Source organism: Hipposideros armiger, unplaced genomic scaffold (assembly GCF_001890085.2).
Source record: "Hipposideros armiger isolate ML-2016 unplaced genomic scaffold, ASM189008v1 scaffold_187, whole genome shotgun sequence".
In the NCBI taxonomy this organism is placed as follows: Eukaryota; Metazoa; Chordata; class Mammalia; order Chiroptera; family Hipposideridae; genus Hipposideros; species Hipposideros armiger.
This window is the reverse complement of record NW_017731537.1, coordinates 2,103,400-2,125,360: the sequence shown is the minus strand read 5'-3', so window position 1 is coordinate 2,125,360 and position 21,961 is coordinate 2,103,400. Positions and strand designations below refer to the sequence as shown.

Genomic DNA, 21,961 nt, shown 5'->3' with positions numbered 1-21,961 from the left:
AATTTGATGAGGTGTTAAGATGCCTTTTCTGAAATTTGACCTAAGAGGTAAAAAAGTAAGCTTCATCATCTAACATATTTGCATTATAGAATTTAAAATAATCTGTTGTGTACCTATAGACCGTCTTTGTTTTGATCGTCTGTATCAAATCTATTAAATATTGGTTCCCCAAATTCTAAATACAGGCCTTATTTCTTTATTCCAGTTTATGTACTCATTGACATAACTTTTTTCCCAGGGAGGGTCCTAGCAGAGAGTCTGGGACCCTGGTCCTAGTCGGTTAGGATTTTATGAATCCTCCCCCTTTTCTGTTAATGTCATAGAATTCTGGTATTTTCTCAAGGACAGCTGGGGGTCTTTTCTCCATAACCCTTGTAATTGTCATTTATTTGGCTCTCCAGGCCTATTGATGGCAGTGAAGCCGCTTTCTTTGTTCTTGGGATTGTGGCCCTCAGATTGAAGAGGAGGGAGGCGTCCTTAGCAGGCAGTCAGGTCTGAGACACCCCCCCCCCCCAGCTTCCTGTCACCTCTGAATACCCACTTTTATCAACACAAAACAGAGTTAAGAGGCTGAAAATAAGATGGGGTGTGATTTATCTTATTTTTGTTACTTAGAAGCCAATTTGCCATTACGTTTGTATGCCCTTGGGTGTGTCAAGCCATGATTTAGAGCTTGGGTCTTCCTCCTAATTCCCTTTATCAAATTCCGAGCAGTGCACTTTGCTGATTACAGTCCAGACTTGGAGTTCCTGCCAGGCCACATCCCCATTCTTGGTTTCTTTTACGTAGTCTCAAAATATTTTAAACAGACATGCTATGCCAAGCGATTTCTAACCTAATGGGAATCAATTAAAATGGGAAAACATGGAGGTGTAGTCACTGCTTGTTTTCTGCTCTCTTACATAATTTATAATGTGTTCTACTCAACTACCTGGGTATTGGTTGGTGACTTCTGAGCCCAATGGAACAGACGTTCGTAGGCATTTCCATCGTAACAGCCAAGTGCTGAATTTAAACACTGATCCGTGAAGTCAAAAGCATCAGTTAACGAGATGGCATCCTTCCTGAGAGGAAAAACAAGAGTTTGTGAATATTTTAAATTGCTTTTATGAATCTGATTAATCTGGAATGGTGAATAACAACACCCAATTAGAGGCTGCATCATCATTATTCACTTTTCGAACAACTTGACTTTTTTTAAAAAGTTTTTATTTTTTTAACAGTTATACATGCACAGAATAAAGACTCAATTCTTTAAGCCTTGTTATTTAAAGTCCGCATATTCTTGCCTCTCACCTCCATCCCAGAGGCAATTAATTTCAGCCTTTTAACTGATATTTTTGGTTTTTACCTGAATGTCTAAATACCTTATGTGTATTGCTACTTCTTGTTTGTTCAGTTTCATATATTATCTGTTGACTATTATACAAGATGAGGATTTATTTTTAGCACCCTTCTCACCCCTACATATCTCACCCCTGCTTCCTGCCTCCCAATATATTGGGTTGTTGGAAAAGTCATGACGTAATTTTTCTGTTTTTCGTTGGAAAAATGCGTCATGACTTTTCCGACAACCCAATGGTTACAATTTTGGCCAATTAGTCTCTGCTTCTATTATCATGACTGTGTATCCCATATATTGTTATGACTTTACGTGTCTGTTGATAGCTGAGCTGTTACAGTGCCCTACCTGCAGGCTCACTGTGCTCTGGCAGACGTGCCGAGCACACCCTGGTCTCCGACATTTGTACTTATTCTCTCCCTGGAAAGCTCTTTTCCCAGCCAACCACATGGCTCCTCTCACCTGCCCACCTTCAGGTCTTCCCTCAAATGTCACCCTCCCTGAGTGGCCTTCTTGGACCTTTTTCAAATTACAGTCCTCCCACCCCACCTCACCCCCAGCATTCCTGATTCCCTTCTCCTGCTGTCCTTTTTTGCATAGCACTTATCATCATTTCGCACACTGTATGTTTGACTCATATTTTGTGTCTCCTCTTTTTTAGGCTATAAGCACCTGTTTCTTTTTCAATCTGAAACTAGTATTCCTCATTTGAGGAGTGTTTTCCTTGAATTATTTTATTAATGATATGCTCCCTTCTGGTTTTTTTTGCTGTCTTCTCTTTTTAGACTTGTTTTTTGGATGAGGAACAGTTAGGATCAGCCCTCTTACTGTTTTTATCTTTTCTCTCCTATTTTTGTCTTTTTGCATTCTTTCTGTGAGATGTCTGCAACTTTATATTCAGTCCTTCAATTGAGTTTTTCATTTCCACTCTTATTTTTTAATTTCACAGAGCTCTTTTTTTTCTGTTTTCTGAATATTGCTTTTTAAGAAATAACATTCTTGTTTTATGGTTACAATATCTCCTCTCAACCCTTTGAGGAGATTACTGATCTTTTAAAACAGTTTTTTCTTCCTGAGGATTCTCTTGTATCTTTCAGGTTGCCTCATTCTAGCTTGTTTTGATCTCTGTTGTTCATGTCAGGGGCTTTCTGCTGATCCCTGAGTGTCTGATCATAGCTAGCAGTGGGGCACTCACTTGCTGATAAGAAGTCTAGGTGTGCTTGTCACTGTGGGGTTGACTGTGGGGTGAATTGGGTGGCCCACTGGGGGGCCCTGGCGATCATGGTATCATCGTCCTGTAGGGTACTGTTTCCTGGGAACCAGTGAGAAAAGAGGGCTAGAGGTGGGGGTCATCAGCATTTGGCCTGTAAACATTTATTGAAGCCCCTGTTTTCTGAAGGGTAGCCTCATCCTCACCTGTGTCTGATTTTCCCTCATTCACAGACCCTGTTTACCTTTCTGCCAGGGTGGGGGCAGGGAAAGTTAAAACTACCCATGGCGGAGGGGAGCTGGGGATTCAGCTCTTTGTGAAATAGACTTTCAACTTTTCCTGTCAGTCGCCTTCACCCGCATTGCCAGAGGTGCATAGTTCTGCTAATTCTCGAGGTTCTTTGGGAAACCTCTTCTGGTTTATGATTCACTTTTCTCAGGTCGGCTAAGGCAGTCCACCCACTTCAATTTTCATGTTTCTTCTCATGTTCTCTTTCTCTTTGTGGGTCCTTTTTAAAAATTGGAACCCATTTGCTAATGGTTTAGTGGGTTTTCAGGAAGGAACAAAGTAAATGCGTTATGTTCAATCTGCCATCTTTACCTGGAATTCCCCCAGCTGGGATTGTATGACCATTTAAACAACTAAAAACTGTTTGGGTCAGTTAATTACCATTACACAGAGAACTGGTTCTTAGTGTTCCTTAGAATAAATAGTGTGCCATCCTTCACTTGTCACCACGGAAATCTGAGGGCGATACTGAATAATCAAGGCAGGGAATTGTGACACAACTGTTAAGAGCATGGAGTCTGTTCCATACCTGATTACCCTGCAATAATAGGAAGGTTACTTAGGAACCATAATGTGAGTAAATCAATTTGTGGATTTCATGCCTACATAAATTGTCTGTTTGCGTCAGCACTGTCTTTCTTGTCTTGAATTGTAAGTTTCTAGAGCCAAGTCAAGCACTTAGAAAGGCTGTTGCAGATAAAAATCATGCTTATGAGGTGTTAAGGTGATCTTTCCTTTTGTGCTTCATCATCACTGCCAGTCAGGGCTAGAATATATTATTGTCTTCATGGGATTTTAAATCCCAAGCTTTTCAAAAGTTAGATACACTTAGACTTGAATTGTGCAATACTCACTTATGCTATTAATAGTTTCTACCACTGGATTCTCAATTATATTAGGGAAGGTTTAATACCTGGGACATAATTGTATCAGATATATTTTTGACGACTTAACTGAACGAACATTTACTGACCACCAGCTATCTGTGAAGTGCTTATGTGGAATCAAATGGTATGTAACATGTTGCATATTGTTAGAAATAAAATTATTTGGTCTAGTTTTTTTTTTTNAATATTTTACTTGCCTAGCACCAGAAGTCTATCTGTCTGACTTCATTTTTTTCCATTAAATATGATTTCTGAAACCCAAGGTATGTATATATTATTTAAAAAAGCTTGCTTTTCAAAACTAAAGGCCAGATTGCAACATTAATGTTACAAAAGTGAATTCACTATCAGATTTTGAAATCTGAAAGCTGCTGTTAGCTTTTGGGTATATGAGATTATGTTGACAAACTGTATTTTAACTTAGTGTTTCGCACAATGGTTATTACCATGAAAAAGTTATGAAGAGTAGGGTTGCACAAATTTTTATCTTTAAAATAAATTTCACAGGGCCGGCCGAGTGGCTCAGTTGATTAAGAGCTTGCTCAACAGTGTGAGCTCTGAGCAACAGGGTCGCCGGTTCGATTCACAGCCCGAGCTGAGCTGCTCCTGAACTGCCAACAGGTGGCAGGATGGCTCAGCTAAAAATAAATAAATAAATAAATAAAATAAATTTCACGATTTCACCCCTTTTTTGAGGGGGAAAAACAAGAATTAAAAGTAAATGTCTTTCATTATCAAATAATTTTTTTGCCTATTTATGTCAAAGCGAGTTAAAAATGAAAGTCTTTTTAAAATTGGAAACTTAGTTTATTTTAGTTAGGCCCTTTGTCTTTCCATATAGTATGCTCTCTTTAAATACTGGGCCTGAAATTAAGTGGCTTTGGAAGTCATGCCCTTGTTTCTTAGTATAAATTTTTAAAGAATTGGATTTATCCCTTTTTTTCCCTATTGAAAGCAAATGTTAGATCCCTTCATCTAGGTGGGTTTATCACTGAAAATAAAGCTATTTTTGCATAATAGGATTGCCAAATGCATTATAGCCTGAAGGAATCTTTTGCTTTGCTTGTTACCATTAATTTTCTTAACTTGTCAAAGTTAGGATTTTAAAAATTTCAGATGACTGATCATGTTTTAAAAAATTTCAGATGACTGACCCAGTCACGTTAAATGTAGGTGGACACTTGTATACAACGTCTCTCACCACATTGACGCGGTACCCAGATTCCATGCTTGGAGCTATGTTTGGGGGGGACTTCCCCACAGCTCGAGACCCTCAAGGCAATTACTTTATTGATCGAGATGGACCTCTTTTCCGATATGTCCTCAACTTCTTAAGAACTTCAGAGTTGACCTTACCCCTGGATTTTAAGGAATTTGATCTGCTTCGGAAAGAAGCAGATTTTTATCAGATTGAGCCTTTGATTCAGTGTCTCAATGACCCTAAGCCTTTATATCCTATGGATACTTTTGAAGAAGTTGTGGAGTTATCTAGTACCCGGAAGCTTTCTAAGTACTCCAATCCAGTAGCTGTCATCATAACCCAATTAACCATCACCACCAAGGTCCATTCCTTACTAGAAGGTATCTCAAACTATTTCACAAAGTGGAATAAGCACATGATGGACACCAGAGACTGCCAGGTTTCCTTCACTTTCGGACCCTGTGATTATCACCAGGAAGTTTCCCTTCGGGTCCACCTGATGGAATACATTACAAAGCAAGGCTTCACGATCCGCAACACCCGAGTACATCACATGAGTGAGCGGGCCAACGAGAACACAGTGGAGCACAACTGGACTTTCTGTCGGCTGGCCCGGAAGACAGATGACTGATCGCCAACTCTGGGACAAGAGCCTGGAAACGGGCTCTCCAGGAGGTAGCAGAGACTGATTTCTTGTTTTTCCTAAATAACAGTGTGGAATTTTTTTTTTTTAATTTGTATTTATTTGAAGGCACTGAGGACCAGAAGGAAGTTTTGTGCTTTTGCAGACTCTTCCGTTTGTTCCCTTCACCCCAAGTATGCATGTGCCTGTTCAGAGCCTCCAGATACCTTTTTTATAAAAAGAAGTCTGAAAATCATTATGGTATATAATCTGTCCCTAACAGAGTTTTTTTTATTACAGTGCTAAAATTTCTGATTAAATGGTCCCTAACTCAGCTAGAAGGCTAAAAATGCAGGAATGAAAGAATAAACAGAGCACTCATGATGCCTTTGAGAAAAATCAAAACATCATGTAGGGTGACCTAGTTTCCAAACCAATAACCAGTATTGTAATGTTAAAACTGTTCCAATCATTTAAAAGTACTTGTTAAGTACTGCTTTTTACAGTTATGACAACTGTTTCTTTCTATGCATATAAATCAAGCAACCAAATATCTGTAGCCATGGAAATGTCTGACTAGAAATATTTATATTGGATCCTGAATACAAAATCTCCCTGTGGTAGAAATCTTACTTCTTATGCCTGGTGCAGTATAATTCCCAAGTGTACTGTCTACCAGAAGAGAAAAAAAAACTAATAAAAAATGAAATACAAAAATTAGGTTTGTATTTATTGACTATTGTTACTTATGGGGGGAAACTCTATTCCTCGTCTAAAGTATGCATTGTTTTATGAACCAGTATGTACTGCCTGTAGCACACTTGTATTTGATTCAAGAGGATTCAGTGGCACCTTAGGATGCAGTTTATAGAGCTCGACTGTGTTTTTAAAGCAGGAATAGATGGGATTATTAATTTTGTCTAAAACAGTGCCGTTTGAACAGTGAACATACAGTTTGAAAAAGTTTTCAAATAGGACATATGTTGAAAGTTACAGATTTTCCTTCAATAATCTACCAATTGTCATAGTTGTGAATATGACCCTTAGCCTTGTGTTGAGCACAGGGACAATTGGACTCTTCAGCCACTTTCTTATCATATATTATAGTGACCCACAAATGTGTTTTATTGTTAAAGATAAGGTTATTTCTGAGAAGAAATAAACTGTAGTAAATGGAGGATCTGGAACAGTTGGAGATACGTGTACTTTTATTTGTTTCACGGTAGTCTTATTTTAGAAAGCTCATTTGATTATTCTGTTTCTTGGAAATTACTCAAAGGAAGGATTATGTTAAGTAGAGTGAGACATCCTAGTTTGCTAGAACACCTTATAAACGGAAGTCTCTAATTTCTTCCCTGGTCCATGGGTGGAGCTCTCCTGGCCGCGTGCTCTAGGGCAGGTTGCTCCTTTTTTCCCCTGTGAGAAGATTGAATCTGTCTCTGAAACGGAGGATGAGAACTTCATCCATTTTTGACCATGTCTCTCTGAAAATTTATTTTAAGATTTGACAAGTGACCAACATTCAGAAATTTCCCCATTTTCACCATCTTCAAACTAAAATTCCTTAATGTTATTGGCAGATTGCTGTGGTTTCAGTAAGTATACTATGAGATTATCTTTTTAGAAAATTGTCTCCTACTTCAAATTGATTAGTGGTCATCTAAGAAAACACCAGCCCAGCCACTTATGTGTTAAGTTAGCTGAGGTGAATGTGAGATAAAATGATTTGGTTTGAACACACGTATGGAAACAGGAATAGTTTTAGCTCTTCCAAGGTTTAAAAGTTTAAAACTTAAGAGGTCTCTTCCATGGTCAGTTTACTGGAGATAAGTTTGCTTTTGGTAAATTTTCTAGATTTATTATTAACAGCTAAATGATTAAATGAGTAAATGAGGAAAAGTAGCCAGCTGAGATACTTTGCAGTTTAATTTGGTGGCATTTAATTTTGAGTGTTTTATATACTTAAGCAACTAAAAATGATTTAAAAGTGTAGCTTGATTATATTTGGGTAATTTGAGACAATTATGTCTTTTATGAAATTGAACAATTTTCTGCGGAAGAGTTGATTTAAAAAATTGATAGATAGTTGCATTCTCACCAAAGGCACTTTTGGAGGATTGTATGTGCGCACCCGTGTTTGTCCTTTTAAACCTTCAGATAAATGTGTGCTGTAGACACAAGTGATAACTAATGAGTTTATTGGCTTTTGCTAGATCTAAAGCAAAATCCTGGCATTTAACAAAATAGATGCTACAAATCAATAGTGCTACTGTGTTTTATTGTGGGAAATTTCAAACATATTCATAAGAGAATAGTGTCAACACCCATGTACCCATGTACCAACATCAACAACTTTTCACTCCCCCGTTTTCCTCCCATGGATCATTTTATAGTAAATCACAGGTATTTCGTTCACTTCAGACTGTGTCTCTAAAAGATAATAACTCTTTCAAAAATACATACATATGCACTTTAAAGTTTTAATGATGTATATGCCATACGGGCATTGTCGCATAGCAGTGCCTCTTGAATGCTGTTGATTATTTCATAGCTTGGCTCTCCAGCTTTGTAATAGTGGTCTTATATATTTCTCATAGGCAGGGTTCCCCTGTGTGTAGAAAGAAGTGCATTATTAAGACAGTGTTTCTGCCAGGATTAATGACTTTTACATTCAAATTAAATTTTTAGTTTCAAAAATTAACATTATATAAGATTCTTAATTTTTAAAATTATTTTTAAAATTCACTTTGTGTGAACATATGGAGAAACATTTTTTCCAAAGGGCATCCTTTGTTTGCTCATGCAGATTTTAAATTGTGGATGCAGGTGGCCAATTAAAAAACACAGTTATCATTTGCTTTTGAAATTTAATACAAATAAAAGGCTTGATTCTTTGAGGCTCTTTGAAGTTGGACGGAAGGAGTCAGAAGGTGGAATCAGGTAAACAGTCTTCTGTCAGAATAGATTATCCCCATTATTTTTTACTGTAGTGTCTTGATTTGTTCCTTCACAGCTCTAGCCTCATCTTTTATATTTACTTGTTTAATTACTTTTTTGNAATACCTCTTATTATGTACTGAAAATATTTTTTCCAAGTCATTTTAGTTGGGGAGGGGCTTAAAAGGTTTTCTTTCTTAGGTAGTCAGATCTCTCCATCTTTTCGTGATGGTGTCTGTGTTTGGCCAGGACCTTTTTTATTCCCAAACCCTGGTATGTTTGGACATTTCTGACACACAGTAGGTGACTGACAATATTTGTTGAGTGACAGAACGGATGAGTACTTGGTCTTATCCTTGTTCCCTGGAGCCTACTAGATCGAATAAACTAATTCGGTCCCTTGATATAGTCATCCTTTTGAAAATTCTTTTTAGATTGTGGGATGTTTGAAACATATTGCTTTATTTATTGGTATATTTATATATAAATATACCGGTACATTTGTGATATTTACATTCATGGCATATTCTTTGTATTGCAAATCAATAAGAACCTAAAGAATAAAAAAATTCATTGTACTGGCCAGAGAGGTGATGTCCTACTAGCTTGACCAGGATGGGGAAGTGCTTGCTAGTGGTCCATGCCTGATGGATGTGACTTCCCCTTCTCTCTGCCCATAGTGGCAGGAGCTGAGAAGACTGAGAAGGTTGGGGAAGGGGGTGGTTTTTGGAAGAGTATCCAGGAATTGCCCATGCAATCCCAAAGGTCCGAGTGTGGGAAGGACCTGCCCCCAGGTGGGATGGTTGATTTCTCAGTTCTGACTCACCTGACTGCCACATGTGCCCAGGCTCTGGTATAGACTTCTGGGTGAAGGAAGTCAGCTGCCCTCCGGGCTGGGCACCTGGCCAGGTCAGGTGCGGTCAGGTATGCAACAGACTGAGGGAGAGACCTCTGCGATGTGGAGCCTGGGGATGCCTGAGACTGCAGGTAGCTCTTTACCAAAAACCTAGGGGGTTGGCGGAGGCAGGTGAGAGGATAGGACAGCCAAGCACCCCTCTCTTCCAGAGACATGCACTCTGTGTCCCCTGTGGAGAACCAGGGCCACACAAGTTCTGGCCCAGCCCCTCCTGATGGCTGCTTCTTGCTCCAGGACCCCTCAGTGTGCCCTGAGGCTGTACTTCCCTCACAGTGAAACAGCTGGAGCCCTGGAGCTGGGCAGACACTCACATTCAGAACATAAACCCTTTTGATATCTGAGCAAACAGAATCTTCTCTGTTGGTTTGGGATTTATGATGAATTGTATAGCGACTGTGGAAATTAAATTTTTCTTAGCTGAATAAAGAAGGATAGATGTAAGAATGCGAACAGGAGTGGGAGGATCACAGGTGACTCTTAGCTTCTTTCTTATGATGATCCAGTGATGATAGGTTCTGGGCTCAGACAGCCTTGGATCCCCATGCAGCTCTCCTGAGCCCTAGGTGATGCTGTAGAAGTTGCTTCACTCCCCCCAGCCTTAGTTTGTCCATCTCTAGATGGGGATAATACTTGCCTGACAGGGGACTTGTGAAAACGGAATGAGATATTATCTGTAGAGTGCTCCACACTGTGGGGCACAGAACGTCTAATACATGATACTGTATTCCTTTTGTAATTAAAAAAAAACAAACCCAATAAATGTTATATATTTTAAAAATTCCAAGAAATGTTATATAGCTTATTCGCCAGTAAACCTTTCCTTTCTGCATGGCAAAGTGTTTATCCTGTTTAGTCACCTGAGGATAGATGCACGTGAAAGTCTGTCAGAGACCCTAGACCCATCCAGGTAGAGATGAAAAGAAACCTCCTGTTGGGAGGAGGCTGACTCATTCCTTCCTGCCTCCCAGGTTCCAGCCTCCTGTGTGCAGCCCCTGCGCTAAGCCTGGGTCACTGCGGGGGAGTGAGGCAGGTGTCCCTGTTGCCCTCCAGGAGCTCCACGTCACACACCCAAAAAGACACTTTCAGACTGTGATAGCTGCTTCACGGAAACAGGACAGTGTTGACTGGAGGGTCGGGGTCCTACTACTCTAGATGCAGTGTCAGGGAGGGCATCTGAAGGAGGCATCATGTTAGTAGAGATCTGAAGGATGAGAAGGACCAGCCCTACAACAATAAATTGGGGACAGAGTTTTAGGGGGAGGCAGAGGCGTGCGGAGGCCCCATGGTGGGGAGGAGGAAATGTGTGGCTGGCAGAGTGAGCAGAGGCAGGAGGCTGTGAGAGCAGGATGGAGAGGGGGACAGGTCAGGTCTTCAGGACCTTGGAGGCCACAGTGTGGAATGTGGCATTTTCCTATGAGCAGTGGGAAGCCCCTGAAGGATTTTAAGCAAGGGAAGTGTGATCTTCTCTAGGCTGGCTGCCAGGGGAGAAAGGACTGAAGTAGGTAGAAGCAGGAGACCAGGACTGATGCTATTGTACAGGTGATGGGACGATGGCCTGCTGGGAGCTGCAACGAGTCTGGGGAGAAGTGGATGGATTAGAGACATATTGTGGGAGTTGGACAGTCCCCAAACGGCACCCCCCAAAGTCTGTGCCCTCTGTGGGCATCAGACAGATATTCTAACCCAAACAGAAGCACCCAGGGGTCAGGCAGAGAAGGCCTGGGGCCAGCCGCAGTCTTACCTGGCCATCTGCAGGTAGAGCACAGTGTTCTCACCCTCGTAGGTGCAGGAGGCTGTCACTCTGGTGACCAATGATGGCAGGCCGCTCAGCTTTGAGTAGCCGTGTCCACCGCAGGCCCTGCGACACAGCTCAGCTCCCTGGGTGCAGAAGTCTGATACCATGGCCTTCACCCCTGAGCTCAGTGCATGAAGCTGCAAGAACGGGAAGGGCGTTAGGCGGTGTAAGGGGGCCCTCCAGTAACAAGCATGTGTACCACTCACTGAGTGTAACTCTGTGAAACAAGAATTGTTTCCTCAGTTCATAACTTTATGAATAAGAAGACTGAGACTCAGAGAGGTTATGTGACTTGCCCAAGGTCACACAATGAGGCAACGTGACTATGGACAATAAGAATACAGGAAGACCCTCCAGGCCGGTCTCAGGGTCTTGGGAACTGGGTGCTTCCTGGATGGGATTCACTGTCATCCAGGAGCCGTGGACCTTGCTGGCCGGCAGAGGTTTGGGAGAGCTGGCCTATGAGCACGTGAGTCCACCGTCAGCCCACTGTCCTGGGCTGGAAGCCGGGCTGCCAGACAGCAGACCTGGCTTGAGTTTGGGTTCTTAGAAGCTCCTAGCCATCTGCAGGTTTCATGTCGTGGGGGGAGGGTCGTGTCTGCTAACTGCTCTGCACTTCACTTTCCCTCACCTGTAAACTGGGGATGGGAATGGTACCTGCTGTGCAGCAAAGGGGCCTGGAGAGACCAGACAGAATCCTTAGTGTCCATGTAATTCCCCAGCCCTCCATCTCAACCCCTGGGGGCCAGATGTGTGTCAGAATCTGAATGTTTTTTGAATTTTAGAAAGGTAAAGTGGGACATTTAAGGTATATTGTATAGAATACCCTGAGAGGAGTCTGGGCAACCTTAGTGATCAAACACATGAATGTTTGTACTGCGAAAGGTACACTCAGTGGGATAAGTCAGGTCAGTTCAGGTCAAACTGTGCCTCCAAATGAGTTCTAAACAACTTTTGGTTTTCAGAGCTTTTTGGGTTTCAAATAGGCATCAAGGATTGTACATCTGTGTTCTATGTACTATGCGTGACTACTTCCTCTACCATTGTTGGAGCTTTCTGGGGGCCACATGGAGTGGATTTCCATGTCGGGGTACAGAGTTCTCCCTAGGTGCCCTGAGATGTTGGAAGGCTGGGGAAGGGAAAGTGGAAGGGGCCCATGGGAGCTGGACTGGGCAGAAAATGCCAGGTCAGTCCCAGCTCCTGCCCACCCGCCCGCAGACAGCAGGTACCTCAGGCAGGAGGCTGAAGTCTCTGTTCAGAATGGCATTGTAGGAGTGATGGAAGAATTCCAAGAGGTTGGTCGCCAGGAAATGGAATGCATAGGCCATGGCCAGCTGAGGTAAAAGCTTCTGCTGCTGTGTCTGGTAGTCTAGGATTTTTGCCTCCGGGTCACTGCGGGGAAGAAAAGTGGAAGGTTTAGAAGATTGCTACGGCCATATCTACCTTCCCATGTCTCGAATGCCATGAAGCCTTACAAACTGACAGTTTTTATATCTCATTACAAAACTTGACCCCAACTGACATGGGCAATAACCATCTTTTAAAATCCCACCTAACATGAATATCCTCTCATTTCACTGCAGAAATATAGATATTTGCTTATGGGTGCTGCCCCTTGTGGGCAAGGTTTACAAAATACAGCATATGCACCATACCATCCTGCTAAAATCTGCAAAGTTCTGAGTCCTAACATATCTGGTCCCAAGGATTGTGGGTGCGGGGTTGTGGTCCTGCACCCGATGATTTGAACCTTGACCTTTCACTACCCAGGTGCACTTGCTGTGTGCTGGGAAGCATGTTGAGCCTAATCATTAACTCGGGCTGTGAACTTGGGTCCGATGGAGTCCCAAGGTGGGGACTGTGTCTACCTTCTCCGTGACTGTGTCCTCAGTGCCTGACACTGTGTCCACCATGCAGGGCCTGCAGTAAAAGCTGTGAGAGTGAGACACCTCCATGGCTGATGGGAAGAAACCTGGCGTTTCTTCTTTGGGCCAGCATGTCCCTCGCCTGGACATGTACAATACTACTATAACTATCCTTGGGACATTTCTGCAGCCCAGAAAACGGAGCCCCACACAGGACACCATCGACAGCACCTTCCCAGTGCCCCTGTTCTCCAGAGCATACAGCCTCAGTCTGGAATTCTGAGGCCCAGGCTGGCTGAGGGTGCCTAGGGTTTCCAGAGGAAAGGACCCTGGGCTAAGGGCTGGTTACACTTTATTGCGCTTCACCCTCAACACCACCCTGGAAGACCATTCCTGTCATGCCCATCTTGTAGATGAGGAAGCTGAGGGACAAAGATGTGGGACGACTAGCCTAAGCTCCCATAGCGAGCAGGTGGCTGAGCTGAGTGGCCCTAGATCTGCCTGGCATCCAACCCTCTGTCCGTTTTGCATTAGACTCCTGGATCCTTGAGCCCAGGGCATGAAGCACCAGCAGATGATTGGTCTGGATGTTCTCAAGGTCCAGTCCTTTTGATGTCACTCTTCATTTTACAAGTGAGAAAACCGAGACCCAGAGAAAGCAAAGGACTTGCCCAGGGTCACATAGCAGAATTAGGACAAGACTGCCAAGTAGAAGCCCGTCTCTGAGCACCATGAGTTCAGTCAATTTTGTTGGTCCAGCCCTACCCCTCTCTTCTTTTGCTCACATTGGCAACCACATGCCCAGGCTCCATTTTGCTGCATCCTGGGTGTGTCCATTTGGGACATCGTTATTCTAAAAAATTGATGTGTTGTTTACCTGAAATTCAAATTTAACTGGCAGACCTATATTTTGCTGAATTTGGCAACTCTGTCTGTGTACGTGTGCCCGTGCATGCACATGTATACAATACACATTAAAACAGAGGGTCCAGTCAACCCTTGGTATTTGGTGCCATGGAGCAGAGGGAGTGTCAGTCAGACACAACCATGTATGACAAAATGGATCCAAACTTGGACATACCACAGCTGGGTGTTGACATTCACAGCCAGACAGAACCAATTTCAGCCTTACAGAGTCTGATGTGACAGATGGGCTTTGTCAGACACAATTACTTATGCCCTGACAGAACAAACTCAGGAGCCACAGTCACCTGCAGCTTGGCAAGTGGCTGACCCAGACATAGCTGTACAGGACCTAGTTGGACTCAGATAGACAAACTGAGTCAGGTCTGGTGGCATAGGGCCAAAGACACATGATCACACAGAGCCCAAAGAGGCCAGACACTGACAGACATAGGTCGGGCCAGCTGATTAGCCGCAGTTAGAGGGAGCCAGGCAGAGACCCCATAGACGTGGCCAGATGGGCCAGGGCCGGGTAGACGCGTATGCATGGAGGAGTAATACATGCGCCAGCACCCTGCTCTGGCAGAAAGACCCTGTTAGAGGCAGGCACTGTGGGACCGAGAGGTAGTCGTGTCTGCAGGGGGCACTTCTGGGCACCCCTCACCCGGGCCGGAGCTGGGATTGGCGGCGTATGACTGAGTAGCGAATGGCGATGACGCAAGCCTTCTGCAGCAGCGGTATGATCTCGCCCAACAGCAGCTCCACCCGTGTCACCACCATGGAAAGGTAGTTGCTCTGTGCTGTTCCGAGCTTGATGTAGGTGCCATCTGGCAAGACCTGGTAGACCAAGGACAGGTGCTGGGTCTGAGCCAAGGCTCCCCAGTCTACCTTATACTCAGAACCATGGGCCTCCATCCCCTGAGGGTACCACAGTTCTCAAACTGTTTACCTGGAGTAGACACAGCCTGCCATCAGCCCAAATGTGCTTGTATGGCCGTGCTGATGGTTAAAACTGAAACATCTGTGCTTGTCACTAATTAGCCACTGCCTCAAGTGCCCTGTTTCACAGCTCTTTTCCTGGGACACCCTGGACCTTCTCACAATCCATAGCCAAAGGTAATGCCTGGCAAAATGTGAAACTCCAGAACTTTCTCCAGCACTTGGCTGGTGTCTGTTCAGTGATTGGTTGTGTCCAGGCCTCACTGTAGGTGAATATGCATGTCATCCTTAGCCCCACCCCTTTTCTCTTCAGATTGCCGTGCCATCCCATCCCATTCCATGATTGCTCTGTTACCCACCCCATGAGGTGAGCATTCACCTGTGGGAACTCTGAGGTTCAGAGAGGCAAAGTAACTTGCTCAAGATAACACAGCTGCTAAGCTGAGGCTTTACCCAGGTCTGTGGGACACCAGAGTGTCTCTGGGGGAGAACTGTCTCAAACTCAGCCCTATGGAGGAGGACCCAGAGCCAGCAGCAGCCTGTGAGGGGGCCAATGTCTCCTCTCTAGGCAGTACAGGCCTGTAACCTCCCCAGAAGCCCCCACCTGTGCAAAGCGACTCAGCATGTTCTCCCTGGGGACCCGCACGTGGTCCAGCCGCAGGAAGCCGTTGTCCGTTTGCTCAAAGCCCATCTTGGGCCCAATGTCTCCAACGGTGATTCCTAGGAGGTGGAGTTGGGAATGTTCATCAGTTAAGTGCTTGCTGTACCCCCCCCCCCAACATACATGCCAGGTCCTCTGAGCCTCACAACAGCCTATGACACTGAGGTCACCTGTTCTGCAGGTGACCAAGCTGAGGTCAGGCAGGAGCCGAGTCTCGCTCAAGATCACTCAGCTAGTTGGCTCCAGGTCTGTCCAACAAGACACCCCCAACTTCTCTGCCTCCCTCTCCCCTGGCCCGAGGGTGACATGTCCCAGCTTTTCCCATGGACCTCTGGGGCCCCAGGACAATGAAATCTGGTGTGTGGGGGGGTCTTCTCCTGGCAGGGGTCCTGAAGGGAACAGCATGGGCTTACCTGGCAGAGGGGTGTGGTCCTGGAGGCTCCGGATGGGCACAATGAAGGCATGCATGCCCCGCCGGGCTCCCGAGCAGATCAGCTGGGCCTGGACCAGGGCATGGGTGGCTGACCGTCCCACTGAGGGCAGAGAGACGAGAGGCCCCGTGTGATCCTGGTATATGAGGCCCTGGTGTACAGAGCAGACAGGCTAACCTCATCAGGACCCTGGATGTGAGCCCGTCTGTAACAGGTGAAGAGGACTGGTATGGTGGCCTGGGGAAGAGCAGGGCACTTGGAGGCTGTTGGGAGTTGGTTTCATCTGCCTCAGAGGATGTGGGTCAGGAGGATCACAGGGAGCCTGGAGGGCAAGGGGCATTTTTCAGGGAAGCCACATGGGAAGGGCGTGCAAGGCAGAGGGAACAGTGTGCTCAGCAGCTGAGGACTGGATCAGCTTGGTGGAGCTGGGCAGTGGAGGAGGTGGCATCCAGGACACAAAGGGACGCTTGTTCAAGGTACCCCTCAGCTCACATGGCCTTGACTCATCCTTGGAAATGACTGGAACCGTCCACAGAACTTTAACGTGAGTGTCTGGCTCTAGAATACACTGGGTTGGAGGGATTTATGGAGAGGCGTTTGGTGGCTGCAGGTGCAGGGGGTTCTGTCTAAACATCAGGTTTGTGTACAAACCACCCTACAATTACACAGGCAGGACCCCCGTGGGTTAGGGAGGCTCCACAAAGCTGATGGAGAGTCTTAGGGAACCAAAGCTGTCCACACCCTCTGTGCTGTCTCTTCCAAAGGCAAGCTTGACAACAGCTATGGATTTTAATGAAAACAGCACAAATGGGACAATCTGGGAAAGCTTAGCATCTATTAAAATTTGGTTCTACAACAGTCTCCTGAAGTGTGTGCCCTTGAGTCATTTTCTTTGGAATCAAGGAGACAGGATCTTGACGTCAGAGCTGCTGGGGTGTGTATGTCAGGATGCATGGCCAGAATACTGGTCCTGGGCCACAGGGAGACGTGTGCAGCGCTTCCCCCACCCCAGCTGATGGGCACTTTTGAAAAGTCACTTTTCACAGAGAGGGGAACTGCTGCCCCCCAAAGAGCCAAATAAATCTAGCATTGGCGTGCGAGAGGCCCTGTGGGATGAGCAAGCTTTTTGTTTTTTCTGTCCTCAAAAACCTATTACTAAATCACCTAACTATAATAAACACAGATAATTGCCATTTATCAAACTCCAGGTGGCACTGGACCCTGTGGTGGGGCTTCCCAGTTCTTCCAGGGCGGGTATGATGAGCCCCACTTTCAGATACAGAAACTGAGGCTGAGAGCAGGGTAACCAGCCACTCAAGGTTACTGGCCTGGAGGGGCAGAGCTGGCATTTGAACTGATTTCAGAGGCTGGTTACTCTTCTCTGCAGTTTTGACAGCAGTCATTCATTCTCTCTCTGCCTTCTCCCTCTCTGTCTTTCTTCCCCTCTCTGCTAGTCTCTCACCTCTCCCCGTCTCTCTCTGCTTTAGTTGGACTTCTCACATTCGTTGTATACTTTTTGCTATATAAACTTTCATCAAATGGGTCCCCAAGTTTACACAGATGTGTCCTAGGAGGTGTATTCTCAAATCGTGGGAAGAGGGCCTTGGCAGAACCCCCTCTTTGGGGTGTGGCCAATCACGGAGCCTCAGGGAAGCATGGTGCTGTCGCCACCTGGTGGCCACGGGGAGGTGCTGGTGGCCTGGTTGACGTTGGTGGTGGGTGTGAGCCTTTGAGGCGCTGGAGCAGGGCTGTGGGGATGTTTTTCTCACTGTGTAACCCCAGGGCCCTGTGCTTTGGCTGGTGGCAAGCTTTCGGAGATGAGGGGACCTGGGATTGGGGGGAGTGCCTGAAACTAGGCCAACTCTGTGTGTGTGTGTGTGTGTGTGTGTGTGTGTGTGTGTGTGTGTGTGTCTGTGGACACAGTGTGTGAGAGGCCTTGGCCCTCAACCACCAAAGGTTGGGTCGATTTCCTCAGTACTTCAAAGTTCCTGCGGGGGCCTTTCAGCCACTCACTGTTGAAACTCTTCATATCCCACCCATTTTACAGAGTAAGAACCTGAGGCTCCAAGAGGTGAATTGACTTTCCCAAGGTCACTAGCCTAGAGCAGGGAATCAATCTGAGGTGTGCTGGACATCAAAGCCAGTGATATCCTGCTATTCCACTTGGTTCTTGGGGACAGATGGGGCTGGGCGACAGATGGATACTCACGGTCACCCGGCCACCATTTGATGGCAGTTATCTTGGGGCTGTGCAGCACAAACTCCTGCGTGTCTGCATCATAGGTGGCTTCAGTCTCCAGGCCCTGAAGATATGTCCCTTGGAATCAAGGAAGGGAGTTAGACATGGGCCCAGGGTGGGATTGTCACCTGGGGAGCTGTGTCCAGGCAGGCCTGGAACTCTCAGGCACCAGCGAGTATGCATGGGGGTATCTCCCAGCTGTACTCACAGGCACTTCCTTTTACCCACAGGCTGTGGGGAGACACAGGGCCAGCCCATGGCAAGGGATGGCTACTGACGTTTCCAGAAGGAATGACTTACCTTACCCCACAGCTAGTGTATACATTTGTATAAATTAGAAAAAGACAGCACTCTTTCTTCCAGACCCTTGACTGCCACCTGCTGTAACACTTTCATATTAAATATACAAATCTATGACTATGGAGACACGAAGGGGCCCCTGGAACGGTGCAGTAGGCTGTACACGCCTGCAGCAGGCCTGGCTCACCGTGTCCCAGTTCTGTCTGGGCGTATGTCGCGATGATCTGGAACGTGTTGCAGAGTGGGGCCCATTTGGCAATCTGCTCCTCCGAGCCCAGGCTCCTGAGGGCTTTCAGGAAGATGTGTTGTAAACCTAAGGCCAGGTCTCCAGAAAAGATTCTGTGGGGGACAGACGCTGTGATTGAGCAGCCCGGGGGAAATGGGCCCAGGAACCCTCAGCATGAGCAGGGTGCAGGAGGAGGGAAGGGGCAGCTCGCGTCCTGGTTTCCCAACAAGGGCTGCCGTTGTTGGGGAAAATAGTCCATGGGGCTGGGGGTTCTGGGTGATCCCCGGTGAATCCCTCTCTGGTGGGGCTACCCTGGGAGTGAGCACCTGGCAGCATAGTATAATTCACGACTGTCTTCCAACCAGCCCAGGCGCTGTGCTATCATCTGGATGTGGAATTTCTTCTGAACGCTGGCCTCGTAACGTTCATTCTGGCTCATGAAATAATTATCCTTCAGGCTAAACACGGGGTCACTGTGGATGATGCTCTCTGCCAGAAATAGAACAGTGGGCTTAGGGACCTGCGTGAGGTTCCTGGAGCCTTCATATCTTCCCACCCACTTGCCTCATGGATGTGGCAAGGAAGTCAGACATTACTAACATCTTACAGATGAGATGACCGAGGCCTAACGGTGGGAAAGTGCTTGCCCAAGGTTGCAAAGCTGTGCAGTAACAGTGTAAGGACCAGCATCCAGGTCTTTTGCTGCCTAGGACTCTTTTATCCCTCAGATAGGCTCAGGGAATATTGATGTGTTAAAGATGCCCTATGGTTCAAAGGAATGAATCTGTCATAGTTGAGTTTTGAGAGCAAACTTTGTTGTTCGAAAGTGGGACTGCTGTTGAAGGACTCTTCTTCCAAGAAAAGACGGTGGGCACGGAGCAGATGTTCCACTCCTCAGCCTCCTCTTACCGACTTTCCTCCGGACTGCAGTGTTCTGGGCACCTCCATCAAGGATGTTGGTGAGCCGCTCCACATCAAAGGACCGCGTGGACCTCTCGCTCCCTATGTCAGGGTGCACTCGCCTGCTCCAGGGGTCCCCCATCGACACTCGGTGCACTGGGCTGCCCATCCTAGCCTGGATCGGCCTGGAGTCTGAGGAGAGAGAGAGTAGTTTCCCATTATTTGTGGTTTTGGTTTCCATGGTTTTAGCTACCCACGGTCAACTGTGGTCTGAAAGTATTATATGGAGGATTCCAGAAATAAACAATTCATAAGTTTTAAATTGCGCAGCATTCTGAGGAGCATAATGAAATCCCTCGAATCCGCTCTGTCCCATCCAGGACGTGGCTCATCCCTTTGTCCAGCGTCTCCACGCTGTGGACGCCACCGCCCATTAGTCACTTGGTAGCTGTCTCGGCTCTCAGATTGATAGTGCTTGTGTTGAGGCCGCCCTTATTTTACTTAATAATGTCCCCAGAGTGGTGATGCTGGCAATTTGGACACGCCAAAGAGAAGGCATCAAGTGCTTCCTTTAAGTGATAAGGTGAATAAAGTACAATAAGATATTTTGAGAGAGACCACATTCACATTACGTTTATTACAGTGCATTGTTATAATTGTTCTATTTTATTATTAGTTATTGTTGTTCATCTCTTACCGTGCCTAATTTATAAATTAAATTTTGTCTTAGGTATATATGTATAGGGAAAAACATAGTATATAGAGGATTTGGTACTATCGAAGGTTTCAGGCATCCATGGGGGGCGCGGTGTCTTGGAACAGATCGTGGGAGGGGGGGGCGAACTTCTGACCTAGATGCTCTGAGCCATAGGCAGTGCTAAGAACCCGTGTGCAGGAGGAAATGCCCAGGGCTGAGCAGTGTCTAGGCAGGCCTGGAACTCTCAGGCACCCCTACTGCGGGGCGATCTGTGGAGGAAAGCAACTCCTCTCAAATTCTTGAGTGCCACTCCACCCCCGCGCTCCTCCCTGTGGGCACATGGCTGTGTACTAGGCTTTGTCTAGGTGTTGTATGCAAGAATTGCTCAGTAAATGGAAGTTCAGTATGTGTTCGCCAAGATTTGGACAGGATCTGATTACGAAGCTCATGCTCTGTCCACTGCAGCTTGTGTTGCAAGCATTGCCTGGGGGAATCCTCACAAAAAGCCAATGAAGCTCACACAAGAAGAAAATGAATCTTAGAAAGATTGGCGTGTGGCTTCTAGCTGCACAGGAGTGGGATGGGGTCTGATCACAAAGCCCATGCTCTGTCCACGCTATAGCCCCGCCATGGGGACTCACTGTGGGGATCTGTGGTCCCATTCATTTGGTCCCCTAAGTCCTGGGCTCATTCGACCCATTTCTGTGAGCCTGGAAGGGATACTGTGGAGCTGAGGGGAGGAAGCCTGCTCCTTGCCTGTGAAGTGTTCCTCCTAGAAGCCCTGTGTGTTCCTCGTAGCCAAGGTGGATCCTGTATCCTTCACAGCAAACCCTCAGCCTCTTAGAAGCCCCTGTTCCCCCACAGGGCAACCACCAGGTACAGTCTGTTCTATTTCTCGAGCCTCTCAAATCCATCTGTTCCTTCCATTGCTGTGGCTATCACCCAGGCCACCATCATCTCTCACCTGGCCTCAGTGTCTCTCTTGTCTATTCTCCTGGCTGCCAGGGTGAACTCTTAAACTACACTCACATTGTTTTCCTCCCCTGCTTGGAATTTGCTTCTTGGTGCCCGCTACTTGTGGAATGGAGTGCGTGGTCTCCCTTTCCTCCTACTCGTTGCCTCTGCTATGTCCCCCGTGTTTCTAGTCAGCTCCAGCCTCCAGGGACCTCTCCTCTAATGACAGTAGTGCCCCATGGGAGAACCGAGCACCTCTTCAGTGCCCCAAACCCAGTGCTATTAGAGTGGACATTATTTGCTCGAATGTCCCTTTCCTAGGCAGTGCGTACCAGGAGTGGGGGGGGCTGGCTCTGCTTTTTCTTGCGTCCCAAGAGCATAGCTCACAGGAGGCATGCTGTAAATGTTTCCTGCACGTGGCCACTGCTTTGATTCCCTTTCTTCTTCACCACAGCCCTACAGATACACTACAGTTATTATTACTGTTTTATAAATAGGGCAGGAACCTCGAGAAGGGAGGCGACATTGTAAGGTCATGCAGCCACATGGGGCAAATGGGATTCATACAGCCTTCCAGACCAATACCCCTAAGGGGGTGGCTGCGCTGTGGGGCTGCTGACAAGGGGCCTGGCATGTTCAGGGAGCCCC

The 21,961-nt window shown here is 46.1% G+C and overlaps 1 protein-coding gene across 1 annotated transcript in view; it reads right to left on the bottom strand.

The window, feature by feature from the left end:
• Positions 1 to 19,876, bottom strand: part of ACOX2 (acyl-CoA oxidase 2) — a 31,735-nt gene extending 11,859 nt beyond the window's left edge. The window contains exons 1-10 of the mRNA XM_019652770.1: positions 19,672 to 19,876; positions 19,089 to 19,251; positions 18,724 to 18,875; positions 18,207 to 18,314; positions 15,980 to 16,099; positions 15,510 to 15,625; positions 14,631 to 14,803; positions 12,428 to 12,590; positions 11,145 to 11,335; positions 9,314 to 9,493 (exon numbers count right to left, since the gene is read on the bottom strand). Coding sequence (XP_019508315.1) covers positions 9,314 to 9,493; positions 11,145 to 11,335; positions 12,428 to 12,590; positions 14,631 to 14,803; positions 15,510 to 15,625; positions 15,980 to 16,099; positions 18,207 to 18,314; positions 18,724 to 18,875; positions 19,089 to 19,251; positions 19,672 to 19,831 — 1,526 coding nt within the window. The 5' untranslated portion in view covers positions 19,832 to 19,876. The remainder of the gene's footprint in view (positions 1 to 9,313; positions 9,494 to 11,144; positions 11,336 to 12,427; positions 12,591 to 14,630; positions 14,804 to 15,509; positions 15,626 to 15,979; positions 16,100 to 18,206; positions 18,315 to 18,723; positions 18,876 to 19,088; positions 19,252 to 19,671) is intronic.
• Positions 19,877 to 21,961: the final 2,085 nt, after the last annotated feature.